The sequence below is a fragment of the Microcaecilia unicolor genome, chromosome 2, assembly GCF_901765095.1.
Source record: "Microcaecilia unicolor chromosome 2, aMicUni1.1, whole genome shotgun sequence".
Taxonomy (NCBI): Eukaryota; Metazoa; Chordata; class Amphibia; order Gymnophiona; family Siphonopidae; genus Microcaecilia; species Microcaecilia unicolor.
Genome location: NC_044032.1, coordinates 233,691,370 through 233,708,918, shown reverse-complemented (window position 1 = coordinate 233,708,918; position 17,549 = coordinate 233,691,370). Strand labels below are relative to the sequence as shown.

At 41.2% G+C, this 17,549-nt stretch overlaps 1 protein-coding gene across 1 annotated transcript in view; it reads right to left on the bottom strand.

Moving 5' to 3' along the window:
• The window catches only part of PLGRKT (plasminogen receptor with a C-terminal lysine), a 94,667-nt gene that overhangs the window by 58,944 nt on the left and 18,174 nt on the right, over window positions 1-17,549 (bottom strand). Inside the window, exon 2 of the mRNA XM_030192374.1 lies at window positions 16,069-16,155. Within this exon, the coding sequence (XP_030048234.1) occupies window positions 16,069-16,149 (81 nt within the window). The 5' untranslated portion in view covers window positions 16,150-16,155. The remainder of the gene's footprint in view (window positions 1-16,068; window positions 16,156-17,549) is intronic.

Sequence of the window (17,549 nt, the reverse complement as noted above, 5' to 3'; positions counted from 1 at the left end):
TAGATAACACTACAGGATCAGGATAGCTCATCAAATTTCCATTAAAAAAAACCTATATAACTGTCCGGCACATGAACTACCACCCTTATTCCTGGGAAAGAGAAACAAGTTGGAAAAAGCTATGCACTGTTCTATCAGGTAGGCACATTCAGGGCTTGCTAGGTTCCAAAAATGTTCAAAAATATACCAAAGTGAGGATTCACCCCACCCCCATTTTTAGTTGGAAATCAAATATAAAGGCCAGACGGACCAGCTGTCAATAGGAATACTCATTTTGATTTAAAAAAAAACATGCTTAAAAGTGACATCATTTGAAAATTTATGAAAGAAACCAGATGCCACATCCATCTCTCCCCCTCCTTGACTACAGCTGAGTAATTCCACTGTCCTGTGTCACTCCATGCTGGTGGACCCTACAGCCTTTGCCCGGGAGCTGAAAGCAGCAGCTTTACTCGCATGCTGTTGAATTTGTCATCTCCCCTAAACCTTTACTGCTCAGGGTACACGAACATATCTGTACCTATACTCTCAGTTATTTTACTATCTGTCTTCACTCACCATCCCTGTCCACAACGTTCCCTCTACACCTGTCCAAAGGTCATTTGGACACAGTTTTAGTTATGGCTGCCTCTGCTTTAAGGAGATATTTGTTTGGTGACTTAGTATCATGAAGAAGGGAAGCGAGGTTTCTGAAAGGTTATTCTAGGGATCTGACACTTTCAACAGAAGTACTTCATAATATTTCCTAAGCCTTCCTTGCTGAAACTCCTCAACTAAAAACAAACCCTAGAAAAACAAAAATACTGACCATATAGACATGGCTTAATAGGAATGAGTCAGGCTAGGTTCAGCAAAGGCAAGTCTTGCTTGATAAATTGCGTTCGACATGGTTAACCATAACATATTGCTAAGACTCCAAGAATACTTCGGAATCAGTGGTGGCACTCTCAATTGGATTAAGGGTTTCCTAACCACAAGAACATATCAAGTGAAATCAAAAACAAACATATCATCACCCTGGAAACCAGGTTGCGGAGTACCACAAGGATCACCACTATCACCGATCCTTTTCAACCTCATGATGATTCCACTAGCCAAGACCTTATCCACCCAAGGCCTTAACCCATTTATCTACACTGATGACGTCACATTATACATACCCTTCAACATGATCTGGCAGAAATCACCAACGAAATCAAGCTAAGCTTAAACATCATGAACTCATGGGCAAATGCATTCCAACTAAAACTCGATACAGAAAAAACACACTGTCTCATCATCTCATCCCAATACAATACATACAAACCCACAAACATTAACACCCCAGGATATACCCTCCCTATCTCAGACAGTCTGAAAATTCTCGGAGTAACAATCGACAGTAACCTATCACTAGAGACCCAAGCGAATTCCACCTTAAAGAAAAAACTCAAACGCGTGAAACCATTCTTCCCAAGGGAAATATTTCGTAACATGGTACAGTCACTGGTACTAAGCCACGCAGATTACTGTAATGGAATCTATGCGGGATGCAAGGATCAAATCATAAAGAAACTTCAGACCGCCCAAAACACAGCAGCCAGGCTTGTATTTGGAAAAACACGTTTTGACAGCGTCAAAACACTCCGAGAAAAACTGCACTGGCTACCAATCAAAGAAAGTATCACTTTCAAAATCTGCACAACTGTCCATAAAATTATCTACGGCGAAGCACCGGGATACATGACAGACCTCATCAACCTGCCAACCAGAAACACCACAAAATTTGCACGATCAAACCTAAACCTCCACTACCCAAGCAGCAAAGGACTCAAATACAAATCCACCTATGCATCTAGCTTTGACTACCTAAGCACACAACTATGGAACGCATTACCAAAAGCAGTAAAAACTACGCCTGACCACCTAAATTTTCGGAAAGCACTAAAGACAGACCTGTTCAGAACAGCATACCCCACCGACCCAACATAAGAATACCTGGACACTTGCGACACAATGTAAGCAAAGATCGTAACGGATATTACCAACTCTTCTTCCCCCTTTCCCTCCCTAAGTTCCCCCCAATTGTACCTATCATACATGTACCTCATTCTACCACAATATCACTTTGTATTCATTCATACTATGTATTTGGCTAACACCGCTAACGGTTATATGTAAGCCACGTTAAGCCTGCAAAAAGGTGAAAAAATGTGGGATACAAATGTAACAAATAATTTTAATAAATGTATTAGATTTTATGAAGGTGTAAACAAACAAGTAGATAATGGTGAGCAAGTTGATGCGGTGCCCAATTTTACAATAGGCATAGAGAGAGGACGCAAGATGTCCAGGTCAGGATGTGGAAAATTCCCCACAGTATTTTACAAAGGTTCTGCAGGACTGCACATCTAAGTCTCTCCACGTCCAGTGGGTGCAGTGATTTTTAAAATGCTACATATGGGCGGGGCTGGTGCAAGGGATACTAGGCACTGTAAGCAAATCTGCGAATCCCCCAGACCCCTTCTCCTCCTCCCCCACAAATGGACGCTCCTCATGTGAGGATATCAGCCTTGGTTCCAACTGAGCTGGAGGTCCAAAGGTGAAGATTGACACAAAGACATACATAAAACAAAAATCCCTGTGACCAAAAAAAAACAAAGCATGGGTGACAACTCTGCATGCTGAAAATCTAATGTGTCTTTCGGTTCATATTATATATTGAGAACAAAAAACTAAACAAATGTTTTCTTTATTCTTCTTCATAGAGACAGATAACCCCCTCCTCCTCTCCTCAGTTCTCCTCCATTTACAAAGTTTTATCAAACAGTAAGTGGAAAATCTCAAGGGAAATAAAAGGGCCTTTACATTGCTATAAATTTGCACAAAAATTGAAAGCCAATGATTTTTTGGCTGCCTGTGGAAAAAAAACAATAAAGGAAAGACACATCAAAAAAATCGAACTTATTCTGATGAAAGCGTTGAGCAAGTAAACCTTTAATAGGAAGGACATCAAGTTGACAAAACCATATTTCTCTGTTTCACACACATCTAAGTGATACTTTAAAACATTAGAGACACTCCACATTGTCATGTATCAGATGAAGTAACTTCCTTTTATCTAAGGAATACAGTGATACACAGCATTGCAGAATGCCCAAAAGTACTTTATACGCAGAATGCCCAAAAGTACTTTATACGCTGAAAGATTTGTGTCTCCTTTTTTAACTCCCCATGGAAATGTTATCAATCAGTATGATTTATAGAATACCTGCCCACAGGAAAAAGAGTCTTTTGTAACTGATAATCAAGGCAGGACTTTTAGTCCAGTAAAGGTGCCATGTGTCTTAATCTGCTGGAGCAAAGAAAATCGATCAAAGTCAATTAAGTTACAATTTACTGCACTTTTAAAGATTGCAGGCAAGGTTTTTCAACTAGTATCGTATTATGAGTGAATGAGCAAATCACATTATAACACACTGGCAAAGATGCACCTATGTGTAACTGGGAAAAGGAGTCAATTATTCTAGTAATTCTGACAGCATCTGTGAGTCCTTCTAAATTGCAAGAACAATTTCAACTGGTAGTGTGTAATCTTTGCTAAAGGATCTCTATCCTCCCATTCTCAGCAAGGACAGCAAACAAGTCTGGTTTTCGGGATATCCACAAAATGCCTTAGCATATACATAGTCCAGAACCCAGGCAAATTTCCACAGCTTGACTATCCTGAAAATCAAATTGGTTTGCAGTCTTCAAGGCCTGGAGTTGACCTCTTACTAGCCCACAAGAGGGACGAGTTAAAACATCAGGTCTAAGCTGTGCCTTGTAACGTGTCTAGATTTTAAAACGGTCCACTATATTTTGCACAGCGGGGGGTAATAAATCAATCAGTCAAGTAACCCAGTGCTGAACACTTCACTTATCTATCCTCAAAAGAACACACAGGATGAGTATAATATCAGTGGATAAGAAACCTCGAAGAGAAATCTTTTCACACCAGGACACAGCCTAGTGTCTTGCACATATCATCAGCTTCAAAATCAATATTGATCGTATTTGATTATATTCAAACAGTCTTAATGTTTTAATCAACTTAAATACCTCAACATGTATCTTTAGCACAGTTTCCATGCAAAATCAAGAACCTCAAACATGAGTCATGTTTCACACAAGCTGTATCAGGGTAAGTCCTGTGACGACACTACATATTCCTAGTGCCTCATATGGCTGACAAAGAGGCATATTTTCAAAGCACTTTGGGAGGCTAAGTTCCATAGGTTTCTATGGAACTTTGGGAGACTAAGTGCTTTGAAAATGAGCCTCTGAGTGACCCGACTGCTTTTATTGAGAGACTTCTTTCATGGATATGGAATATGAACACTAGTAATTTGCCGTGATCTTGTAAACACAGATAGCCACTTCACCAGTATCATGCCTCTCACATTTGAGAGCACTGGAACGTATCATTTTGGGATAAGTGTAAAGGGAAGTGATCCGAGAGGGAGTAGCAGGTGCCCCTCCACTAGGGAGACTTGTTTGGGATATTTCCCCTATTTAATTTGTGTTTGCTTATTTTTTTTTCATCTTAGATTTCTACAAACATTTTGCAACACTGGGCAGAAATGGATTAAAATATGGGGGCATATGGAACTGGGAGTGGGCAAAGGAGCTGGATACCCTCTTTTGGATTGATAGCGCTTTTTTTTTTAACATATCTTTATTTTTCAATATTTCAACACAAATCAGAACTATTTTATTTATTTATTATTTATTTGGATTTATTTACCACCTTTTTGAAGGAATTCACTCGAGGCGGTGTACAGTAAGAATTGATCAAACATGAGCTATAGGCAATTACAGCAATAAAAATATTCAAATAACAATACAAAGTATGGCACAGTATACTACTTACAATGTCAACACAATATGTAATAGAACATTTTAATTGATAGTGAAGGGTAAAGCAAAGATGGAACATATAGATAGATAGGTAAGCGAGTAGGAAGAGTTAGAAAGTAAAGTGGCTGATTTAAAGAAAGTTGCACATGGGGTCAGAGAGATGTTATCTCAGCTAGGGTAGGAGTGGATAAACATGTCCTGCTACAGTATGTGCAGCCCGTGTCACTCCTTGTGTGTGTGAGTGAGACTAACAACAAATGCAAGAAGGGACACTTTCTTTATTATTGTACACAACATACAAAACAGAATTACACAATCACCAACAAACATACTAGATAACCCCCTCCACACACACAAACCAAATCCAATGGCCCTGTATGATGCCAGCGCTTCTTTTTCACTTGGAGACTACAGTGAGAAAATAGAAAGTTTTTAGAACCAGAAGGAGAGTCTGGTTGTCAGGGTTGATGTGTTCAGGTAAGAGCAGCCCGAAGCTCCAAAGGAAGAATTTAAGAACAGCAGCCCCCTCCCCCAGCAGATGGCAAAGGGTAGAAAGAGCCAAGGATGAAGACATGGAGGGAGGAACCTATAAAAACAGGCACTAACAGTTACATGACCATTAGGTGCATAAACACCATACTTCTACCTCTGCGTATTCTGTAAATACCAGGGTTGGAAGCAATTTTGGGTGGAGTCAGAGTCTGTAAGAACATACCAACTCCAGTTTCAAAATAAGTTTTAAAAAAAAACCCCAAAAAACAAATTTACATTATAATATGAGGTAAAGTTATTATTTTATGCACTACATCTATATCTACTGTATATCTATATACACACGAATATAATCTTTGTCCTAGATTTAAAGTTATATTTACCAAAACTTTATATCCAGAACAAAAAAAAAATCTAAAGCCTAATATTAGTCGAACGTTTGGGGGTACCAACTCCACAGCCCTGGTAAATAGATGCTTTACTTCACACTGTGTACTGGACAGGAGGACATGCACACTAGTAGAGCCAGGGCGGTCTCATTTACACACATCTCCAACATTTAAGCATGAACACTTACACTAGCTCCAATTGATTAAAACTGTGTTCTTATAGTCTTTCATTGTTGTTCTCCAAGCTTCAAGTTCTCTGACTGCTGGTAGGGCACTGCAGCTTGTAGCGCAGGTTTCTAATGAAGGCTAAAATTATTCGTTTCAGATTCAAGCTCCTACACAGGAAAGTCATATAAGTGTACATGTTGTGCCTATTTATATAGGCAATATGGGCTAATCTAAATATGGCACCTGAAAAATCTGCATGGTAAAAAAAATACACCTAGGCGTATTCTCTAAAGTATGCCTAAATTTTATAGAATAGGCTTAAATTTCTGTGCAGTATATAGAATATGTTGGGCACCTCTCCAAGCGACCGAATTTGGTTGAGTCTATTTAGGCCATATTTTACTTGGCATAAATCCCAATGCTTTAATTAGGCAGAGTGGGTGTATTCTATAACAACGCACATAGACTTTAAAAACACCTACACCCATAACCATGCGACTTAGAATTTAGGCACACCACGTTATGCTTAATGAGTTGTGCATGTTAAGCTTAATTAATGCCAATTAGTGCTGATAATTGCTTCTTAACCAATTAAGTTATGTGCATTGTTATAAAATATGCTTTTACTTCCACGCAGAAATTAAGGCGCTATATATAGAATTTGTATATGGCTTATGTGCGTTTATGAAAAACAAATAGCCTACCTGAAAGCTCCCACACAAAATTATACCTTCTCCAGGGTGTCTAGTTTGTGTCAGTAAGAATCAGTGTGTGTGTCTGCATTTCATAACACGCCATCAGTACTGATTCTGTACCTACTGCCCCTATGTTATGCTCCTAGAACATCTACATGGATATTGCATTAAAGTCAGGCATTATATTTTGTGAGCACCCATTTTTTTTACATGTGTATATATAAAAGGGAAATGTTATAAGCTCATGTGTGAACCTGTAAAATGCTGTTCTACACGCTCAAGTTGCTAATAAAAATGACCCCTTCTAGGCTTACCTGTTTGAACTTAGCTTCACAAGCAAAACATCAACATTCAGTTCAACTGGCAAACTTCTACTGCATGAAATACTAGAGAACCAAGTCCTAGAGAGCCACCTAGTGGCCTCAGGAGAAGCTTTGCAAGATTCGCTGAACAATTAAAATATCCCTGTGGCCAGATCTTAGGCCTATGCAACATCAGCACCACAAAGTACTGGAAGTTAGTCTGCTTCTATAATGCCACCGTGGCACAGCTTCTACACATACTTTCATGTAGTGAAACTAATAAGACACTTGGGGTGGCCTCCTTTTAAGCACCCAATGCCGCATGATAAGAGTCTATTCTATAACACAATTGGACATATAGATACCATTCTAGAATACTAGTGTAACCCAGGGGCGTAGCTACGGGTGGGCCCAGGCTCACCCAATCTCAGTTCAGGCCCACCCAGTCTCTTTGACCCACCAGTCAGTACCTGTCTTGTCTCTCTGAACCACCAATCGGTACTTGTCTTCTTAAGAGCTGGTTAGGCTGCACAGCAGCATGCAGCCACATAGAAGCCTCCAGCGCTTTGGCAGCAAGCAAAGAGAAGCCCTCTTACCTGCCTTTTTTATTGTTGATGCAGCATTCGGGAAATCGGGCACCGGGACCTGCTCTGATATGCAGCTGCTAGCTGGAGCCTGCCCCCAGACCTGCGGCCCATGCACACAATGCCTGGCCCCCCTCCCCTGGCCCACGCACACAGCACTTGATCTCCATGTCCAGCGCCTGTCTCGCCCTCTGCAGCCCGCACACACAGCGCCCATCTCCCCTCTGCGGCCCGTGGACACTGTCTCGCTGCACCCTACGCCTGGAATAAACTTCCTGAGCCCCTACGTCTTGGCCATCTTTAAATCTAGACTGAAAGCCCACCTCTTTGACATTGCTTTTGACTCGTAACCACTTGCCTCCACCTACCCTCCTCTCCTCCTTCCTGTACACATTAATTGATTTGATTACTTTATTTTTTGTCTATTAGATTGTAAGCTCTTTGAGCAGGGACTGTCTTTCTTCTATGTTTGTGCAGCGCTGCGTACGCCTTGTAGCGCTATAGAAATGCTAAATAGTAGTAGTAGTAGTGGTCTGCCACAGCTCGGGTCTCCCAAATACCAGGCAGACAAAGCGCACCGAGGAGTGTGCTCCTAGAACACGGACTCCCACAAGGAGTGTGCTCCTAGAACAAAGACTCCCACGTGCACAATCATCAGGGCAGTAGACTTCTATATGAAGCTCAAAACCAGATAACAGAAATCTTTTTTTTACTATGTGTATTGCTGATGGACTCTGCACTATCGAGGTTTCAAAAAAAATATTTAAATATAAAACCTTTTTTTTTAACCTGGGCATTGCAGAGCTCACCCCCACCCAGAAATCCACCAACATTAAATATAAATGCTGGTGGGTTTCTGGATGGGGGTGGGTTCTGTAGGACCCAGGACGTGTTTAAAAAAAAAAAGGTTTTATATTTAATGCTGGTGTGCATCAGGATGTGGGGAGAGAGATTGGGAAGGGCAGGGGAGATGCCAGACTAGGGGATACGAGTAGGGGGCAGGGCAGGGATAATGCTAGTCTACTGGGAGGAGTGGGGGGTAGGGAAGTGTACGGCAGATTCCTGATTGGAGGGGTAGGAAGGGAAGGTAGGGCAGATGCCAGGCAAATGTTTGGACCTTTATTCTGCAATTAATGATGGTTGATCTGTGTTCTGCCTGTGACAAAGGTAAGAGATTCTGCTGGCATGTGGTGTGTGTGGGGATCTATATTTGTCTGGCTTTTCAATGGGACATGTATTGCTATTTTGTATATTCACTGCTGCCTTTTTAAAGGTGCAGCTATTGATATTTGAGTGTTCAGAATTGGTGGTGTTAAGGTTGGCAACATAGATTCTGACTATGTATGTGGTTTATGTTGATGTAGGACAGCTGTTGGCCAGACTGTATATTAAAAATCCATCATCAAGTGCACTATAAGGCATTATTTAGGAGTATCCCAAGAAACACTACTCACACCTATATATACATGGTGCCCACCCATATTAGCTCTGGGCCCACCCAAATGTCAGGTCTGGCTAAGCCACTGGTGTACCCTGGCATGCCCTATGTTTAACCAAATATCCAAAAATACTGGGAGATCCAGTACAATAGCGTAAGGTGTATCGAGCTTACACTCAGGTAATTAATCTCACTCTCTGAGGAAAAGGCCTCAAGAAGCCCCCAGCTTATACACTTTTAGCTTCGGGGGCTGGACTGCTTCATCATTGGCCAAAAACCTCGTAATTTTATTCCCTTGCCCATAACTCAAGTGTGAAAACAATAGAGCTGCATAGCCACTGAGATTTGAACAATAGTATATGCAAGGAATATTAAATCAATAAAATTACAAGGTTTTTGGCCAATGATGAAGCAGTCCAGCCCCCGAAGCTAAAAGTGTATAAACTGGGGCCTTCTTGAGGCCTTTTCCTCAGAGAGTGAGATTAATTACCTGAATGTAAGCTTGATACGCCTTACGCTGTTGTACTGGATCTCCCAATATTTTTGGATATTTGGTTTATCGTTAAGCGGAGACCACCTTCATTTTGTAGATTTAACTTGATGCTCTATGTTTACACATCCACAGTTACATCAGCCACAGACCTGCGTAAATGCAGCAGGGATGCATTTAACTTACAGTATTCTGTAAATTACATGCTTAGTGGTAGCCCATGCCCCATCAATATAAAACGCCGTCATGCATGGTGTGCTATACTACTAACACTCACTCTTACAAAATAGTGCTTAGTTGTTTTGTTGCCACTTACATATGCAGAAATACACTTCCTCGCGAGGCTATACTATACAAGTGGTGCAGACAGGCAAGTGCCCAGTTATACGATTGCCCTTTTGGAGCACAGCAAGAGTGTTCAGATAGGAGAATGAAGATGAAAAATGGGCTTTCATTGTACTGGAGCACTATAGGGACATAACTACCATTGAGCAAGCATGGTCAGCCCCCCCCCCCCCTGTGTGGGTCTGGCATCTCTCTAACACCATAAGTACATAAGTATTGCCATACTGGGAAAGACCAAAGGTCCATCAAGCCCCAGCATCCTGTTTCCAACAGTAGCCAATCCAGGTCTCAAACACCTGGCAAAATCCCAAAAAAGTACAAAACATTTTATACTGCTTATCCCAGAAATAGTGGATTTTCCCCAAATCCATTTAATAATGGTCTATGGACTTTTCCTTTAGGAAGCCGTCCAAACCTTTTTTAAACTCCGCTAAGCTAACCGCCTTTACCACATTCGCTGGCAACGAATTCAAGAGTTTAATTACACATTGAATGAAGAAAAATTTTCTCCGATCCCTTTTAAATTTACTACATTGTAGCTTCATCGCATGCCCCCTAGTCCTAGTATTTTTGGAAAGCGTAAAACAGACGCTTCACATCTACCTGTTCAACTCCACTCATTATTTTATAGACCTCTATCATATCTCCCCCCTCAGCCGCCTTTTCTCCAACCCGAAGAGCCCTAGCCACTTTAGCTTTTCCTCATACGGAAGTCGTCCCATCCCCTTTATCATTTTCGTCACCCTTCCCTGCGCCTTTTCTAATTCCACTATATCTTTTTTGAGATGCGATGACCAGAATTGAACGCAATATTCGAGGTGCAGTCGCACCATGGAGCAATACAAAGGCATTATAACATCCTCATTTTTGTTTTCCATTCCTTTCCTAATAATACCTAACATTCTATTTGCTTAGCCACAGCACACTGAGCAGAAGGTTTCAATGTATCATCAATGACGACACCTAGATCTCTTTCTTGGTCTGTGACTCCTAACGTGGATCCTTGCATAACGTAGCTATAATTCGGGTTCCTCTTTCCCACATGCATCACTTTGCACTTGCTCACATTAAACGTCAACTGCCATTTAGACATCCAGTCTCCAAACTTGCAGCAGATTACTGGCAGAAGCAGCGATGAAAACACTGGCCCTGGTGGGGCTTTCCACTGTCAATGCACAACCTCTTTTTGTACAGTCCACTGGTTAACCGAGTTTTTATGTCTACTTTTTTAATGTCTTTTATGCTTAGTTTCACATGTTTTGTTTTGAGAGAGAGAGAGAGAGAGAGAGAGAGAGTGATCAGGGTGAGATACTGGCCCCAGGATGGGGGTGCAGGAGGAAGGGAGAGAGAGGAGGCAGCATAGGGACAGGGACACAGAGGGCAGATGGTGAACATGGTGGGAGGATAGGGACAGGATCACAGAGGGAAAAGATGAATGGTGGACACACAGAAAGAAGAAAAGTCAGAAGGACAGAACTGGAAAGAAGGTTGGGGGGGGGAAAGCAGAAGAGAGAGACTACAATCAAAGCAATGCTGAACAAAAAGATAGAAAAAGTAATTTTTTTCTGAATTTATTAATTGTGTAACTCTGGTCTCAACAACCAGCTCCATTCTCTCCACTCGACCCGGGTCACAGAAAACAGATTTCCAACTACCTCCAACTGTATCTTCGGTTTTATCCCTCCACTCAGACTCAAGTTCAATGTCGCTCCACAAAATCGAGCTCGGGCACAGGCCAGGTCCAAGATAAAGATCCAGAAGGCCATAGGACGTTAAGCTGAGTATCCTTAACAGTCCAGGAGCAGGCTCTTCACTCTCTCTCAAGGAATATTCACCACACCAAGGAGTTATCTTTTATGCAACACGTTACTGAACTCTGCAACACGCAGTGAATCCAAACTTCATAAATCCTTATGTACAATTAATATTTGGTTTAAGAGGTTTTCTGCTCATCCAAGACTATTGAGTACAGTCTTATCCACTAATTGAACAGTTTCTTATAGCAACTCCTGAAGTATATACAAATTTACAAAACCTCCAGTTCATGACCCATCTCTTTGGGCTGTATAATCCAAGGCTGTAGTGGTAGCATTGGTAGTCACAGCAAACTCCTTCAGGATCAGGCTTCCTTGTCCATCCTCTCCTCCAGAGCTGTACCTCAACAGGCTGTACCCTCTGGCCTTGAGCAGGCTCTTCCCTGTTCCTGCTCGTGAGTTGGGCTCCCCTTGCCCATCTAGAGCACTCCTCTTAACCAGTTACTGCCTTTGGCTGACAATAACTCCTCCCTTAAATCAGCCTTAGGTTATCTGGCCTTTCCAGAATATGCCCTCTCCTCCTAGAGTCCTGGAGTGGGTGAAAGCAACCAAAGACCGTGTGCTCAGACAAACAAGAACTTATTACCTTCAAATTCCACCTCGTGTCAATCACTAACTAGAAACATTTCCCTCTGCAACTTATTCCACGAACCCACCTCCCACATACTACTTAACATTTCTAGAGCGCTACTAGGGTTACGCAGCGCTGTACAGTTTAACAAAGAAGGACAGTCCCTGCTCGAAGGAGCTTACAATCTAAAGGACGAATGACTGTAATAATCCCTGTTATAATGGTGGATTACAACTGTAATATGTCAGCTTTGGGAATGTGCATCTCCGATATCTAGCATTTCAGTTTCTATTTCTGTTATGGACTGGTTCTCTATATAAGTCTGAAATGTGTTTGCTTTTTCAACGTTTGTTTACTGGAGCTCTGTAGGGGTCCGCCACCCCCCCCCCCCTCCAAATCCCCACTGCCTTCGGAGAGATGGTATTACAGGAGCCCATATTAATTTTTCTGCCCAGGGCTCATTCAGTCCTAGATACACCACGGAGTACAGCAGCACTGCTTTTATTAACAAGATAAAAAGGAGCTACAGGTAGCGTAACACATAACAGAAACAGGAAACAAGTAAAACACACATTCCCAGTACAGTTGCTCCAATAGCTCAAAATAGTTCAGTTCTAGCTAGCTCTACACAGCTCAGGACAGTGGCATGAAACATAATTCCAACAGAAACTTCCAGGTGGTGATATACTGCACCGAACAAAAGTGTGCATAAACAAAACCTTGTACAAACACTGTCAAATCTTTGACCTGATGGCTCAATGTTACCCTAATTAGCAAAGATTCTACAATGTTTTTCACATCTACATTTCTTCTCCTTGGTTATTTTTCCCCTTACAAAATGTACAGGAAATTAAAGCTTTGGTCAACAGATTCACTATTTTAATACAGAAGATAATGCTTGACACCTTTCTTCCACCAGTCTCCTATCGATGCAGCGTCCTGCTCAGATTCAGGAAGATGTCTTGACTTATGCTATGCCTCACTAGCTCCCAGACTGGTAAAAGCGGTGAATAAACACTGGGATGCGATAACAACGTTACCCATATTCTCCACCTCTTCGGCGAGAATCATGTTCAGTTGTGATAAAAATCATAAGGAGCTCTTATGCCACATGGAATTGCCTACCAGAAGAATTGTGAGTGGACCCCTGAGATTGGCCATAAGAAATGTAGGAGATGTGCATTTTGTCATCAGATGTTGAAAACAGCACATTTTATTGATCCTGTAATGAATAAAGTTTACAGTTTGTCAAGCACGTCTTGTGATTCAGATCATGTAGTATACTGCTTGATTTGCCCTTGTAAAAAAAGTTGCATAACGGGCAAACAAGCAGAAGCTTCAAGACACGTTCGACCATAGTTACTCAGATCACCGTACCATTGGTAGAACACTGAATTCAACAGCAGCTTTCTTTTGAGATCTTGCAATGTGTAGTGCGTCAACATATTACCCCTCTAAGACAGGGAGGAGACAGACGAAAGATCCTTTTACAGCAAGAGCAACAATGGAACTATCACCTGAATTCCTTGGGACCAACTGGTTTAAATGTGAAGACTGAGTGCTGACATTTTTATATTTCTTCTAATATTTGCACAGTTTTGCTCAGAAAGTGTTGACACTGCTTTTTTAAAATCCTATTTTAACATATGATATCAATGTATATAAGAAGGGTAGGCATTTTGTAAGACTGTGAAATGCCAACTCCTAGCAGCTCAAGTTTTTTGGTGCAATTTAAGAAGTATGTTTTCTGAAATCAGAAGTCTTAATTTCTTTTATATGTTTTCACTGTGCTTCTTTCTTCATTTCCAGAAGTCCCGACCTTGAAACAGCAGTGCAAAACGCTGGCCATAGTCAGTCTGAGGACTGCTATAATTTGTAGGAGGAGGCTAGATAACTGCACTTTATTTTGCTTAAAATTTGTATAGGACAAGAAGCTTGAATTACACTATTTCTTGGCTGCACTCGTTAAATTAAATATTTGGTGGTGTGTTTTTTTGCCGATGATGAAGAGTTAATAAAGATGTATGTACCTAGAGCTCTTTGGGGTTTTTTCCCACACCAATCTATATAAACATCAATCTTGACTATTGACTTTTGCAACTACATAAGTACATAAGTAATGCCATACTGGGAAAAGACCAAGGGTCCATCGAGCCCAGCATCCTGTCCACGACAGCGGCCAATCCAGGCCAAGGGCACCTGGCAAGCTTCCCAAACGTACACACCTTCTTTACATGTTATTCCTGGAATTGTGGATCTTTCCCAAGTCCATTTAGTAGCGGTTTATGGACTTGTCCTTTAGGAAACCGTCCAACCCCTTTTTAAACTCTGCTAAGCTAACCGCCTTCACCACTTTCTCTGGCAATGAATTCCAGAGTTTAATTATACGTTGGGTGAAGAAGAATTTTCTCCGATTTGTTTTAAATTTACTACACTGCAGTTTCATCGCATGCCCCCTAGTCCTAGTATTTTTGGAAAGCGTGAACAGACGCTTCACATCCACCTGTTTCACTCCACTCATTATTTTATATACCTCTATCATGTCTCCCCTCAGCCGTCTCTTCTCCAAGCTGAATAGCCCTAGCCTCCTTAATCTTTCTTCATAGGGAAGTCGTCCCATCCCCGCTATCATTTTAGTCGCCCTTCGCTGCACCTTTTCCAATTCTACTATATCTTTCTTGAGATGCGGCGACCAGAATTGAACACAATTCTCAAGGTGTGGTAGCACCATGGAGTGATACAACGGCATAATAACATCCTCACACCTGTTTTCCATACCTTTCCTAATAATACCCAACATTCTATTCACTTTCCTAGTGGCAGCAGCACACTGAGCAGAAGGTTTCAGCGTATTATCGACGATGACATCCAGATCCCTTTCTTGGTCCGTAACTCCTAACGTGGAACCTTGCATGACGTAGCTATAATTCGGGTTCTTTTTTCCCACATGCATCACCTTGCACTTGCTCACATTAAACGTCACCTGCCATTTAGCCGCCCAGTGTCCCAGTCTCGTAAGGTCCTCTTGTAATTTTTCACAATCCTGTCGCGATTTAACAACTTTGAATAACTTTGTGTAATCAGCAAATTTAATTACCTCGCTAGTTACTCCCATCTCTAAATCATTTATAAATATATTAAAAAGCAGAGGTCCTAGCACAGACCCCTGAGGAACCCCACTAACTACCCTTCTCCATTGTGAATACTGATCATTTAACCCCACTCTCTGTTTCCTATCCTTCAACCAGTTTTTAATCCACAATAGGACGTTTCCTCCTATCCCATTACCCTCCAATTTCCTCTGTAGCCTTTCATGAGGTACCTGTACCTTGTCAACCGCCTTTTGAAAATCCAGATACACAATATCAACCAGTTCCCCTTTGTCCACATGTTTGTTTACTCCTTCAAAGGATTGAAGTAAATTGGTCAGGCAACTATTGAAGATTGTGTTGAGTGTTTATAGATTTTGGGACTATTTCATCTTTTATTTGATTATACAAGACATACATATTTCATTCTTGTGAAGGTGGAAATGTTCTCTCTCCTTTGTGTCTTTCCCTTTGTTTACCCCAAGTATTATGGCTGATCTGTATTGTACAAAATTAATTTCATCCCATCGTACCTTTTTGCTGGCTTACTTCACATATTAAATCAATGGACAGTTCACACTCCTGACCAAATAGGGTTCTTTACATAAACTACTGTTGAGAAGAGAAAATGCATTTTCCAACTTGGGGGAGAGGAGAAAGAGGAACAATGGGGGGGGGGGGGGGGAGAATACAATGTAGTCTGGCTTGTAGACATGACAAACCTCGACATGTATATTGTAATGATGTGACCTGTATGTTTTTGCTTTCCGTCACTGCAGTAGACAGAAAATTATTCAAAGAATGGAAGAGTACCTGAAGTCTAGAGTTCATCAACATGAATTCCTGCTGTTTCTTCATGTTCTCATTCATAGGTCGTGAAAGAAAGAACCCCATTGTGACCTAGGAAATAAAATGTATAATCACTATTTATTATCCTGCTACTTTTAGTCACTGTGACTGAACAGTGCAGATCCCAACATAATTACCTTACCCCCCCCCCCCCCAATACATTAGCATTCTATTGCCCTTCCCCAATTCCACTAAATCATCTGTAATGAAACCTAAATTTACTCACCATAAAACAGTGTTTTATATCTCTTTGTGGTTAAAATTCATGTTTTCAACAATTTTCTAAAAGGGAGGTTATATATATATAATTTTTTTTTCTTAAACAACCATTCTGATCAATTAACAATCTTTATTCAACGTACTATCAAAAAATTTCAAATTATTCACTTGGCATAAAAACATACTCATACCTCAATCATTCTCATTTCACTATCACTCACATACATCCCTCATGCTCACATATTCTCAATACCAATCAGCAACATATTTCACACTTAAAAATATTATAGAATAGTGTGTGGTCAAAATATCAAGAAGCCAAGTTCTTTTATCAGTCACCATTATTAAGGAACCCGGACATCAATGGGTAACGACTGAGTGGTCCAATCTTCCATTGTTCTCCTTGCAAATTGTTGTTCTTTCAAAAGTTCATGGAGAAAGCCACAGTCTTAACAGTTTAACGGTTCCAGTTTTACTTCTTGAAAAGATTCCACACTCCAACCATTTCCTTTCTCAATAATTTTGCTTTGTAAGTCCTCTTAGTGTCTTCAGCGTGAGTAAGAAGGATTAGAAGCAGCACAATCCTACAAGCACGTGTTTCGCTCTTAACAGAGCGTCCTCAGGGGTTTAATCCTTCTTACTCACGCTGAAGACACTAAGAGGACTTACAAAGCAAAGTTATTGAGAAAGGAAATGGTTGGAGTGTGGAATCTTTTCAAGAAGTAAAACTGGAACCGTTAAACTGTTAAGACTGTGGCTTTCTCCATGAACTTTTGAAAGAACAACAATTTGCAAGGAGAACAATGGAAGTTTGGACCACTCAGTCGTTACCCATTGATGTCCGGGTTCCTTAATAATGGTGACTGATAAAAGAACTTGGCTTCTTGATATTTTGACCACACACTATCTACTATAATAAAACGCACCCTGAACGTTCTGCGGACAAAGGTTCTGAACTCACAGCACAACGATAAAGGGTTCGTAAGTTCATGGTGGTGAAGCCATCCCACTGACTATGACTCTGTGCCCCGCCCTCGTGTCAAACGTCATGACGTCGAGGGCGGAAAACATACAAAAAAAGTCAACGAACGAATCGCAACCAAGCAGGGGGAGGAGTAGGGAAACACGCTCCGCGTGTTTCCCTACTCCTCCCCCTGGATGTCCAATACCCACCCCCCGCACCGCCCCCCCCCCCAAGCCACCCACAAAAAACCTAAGAAAAACAG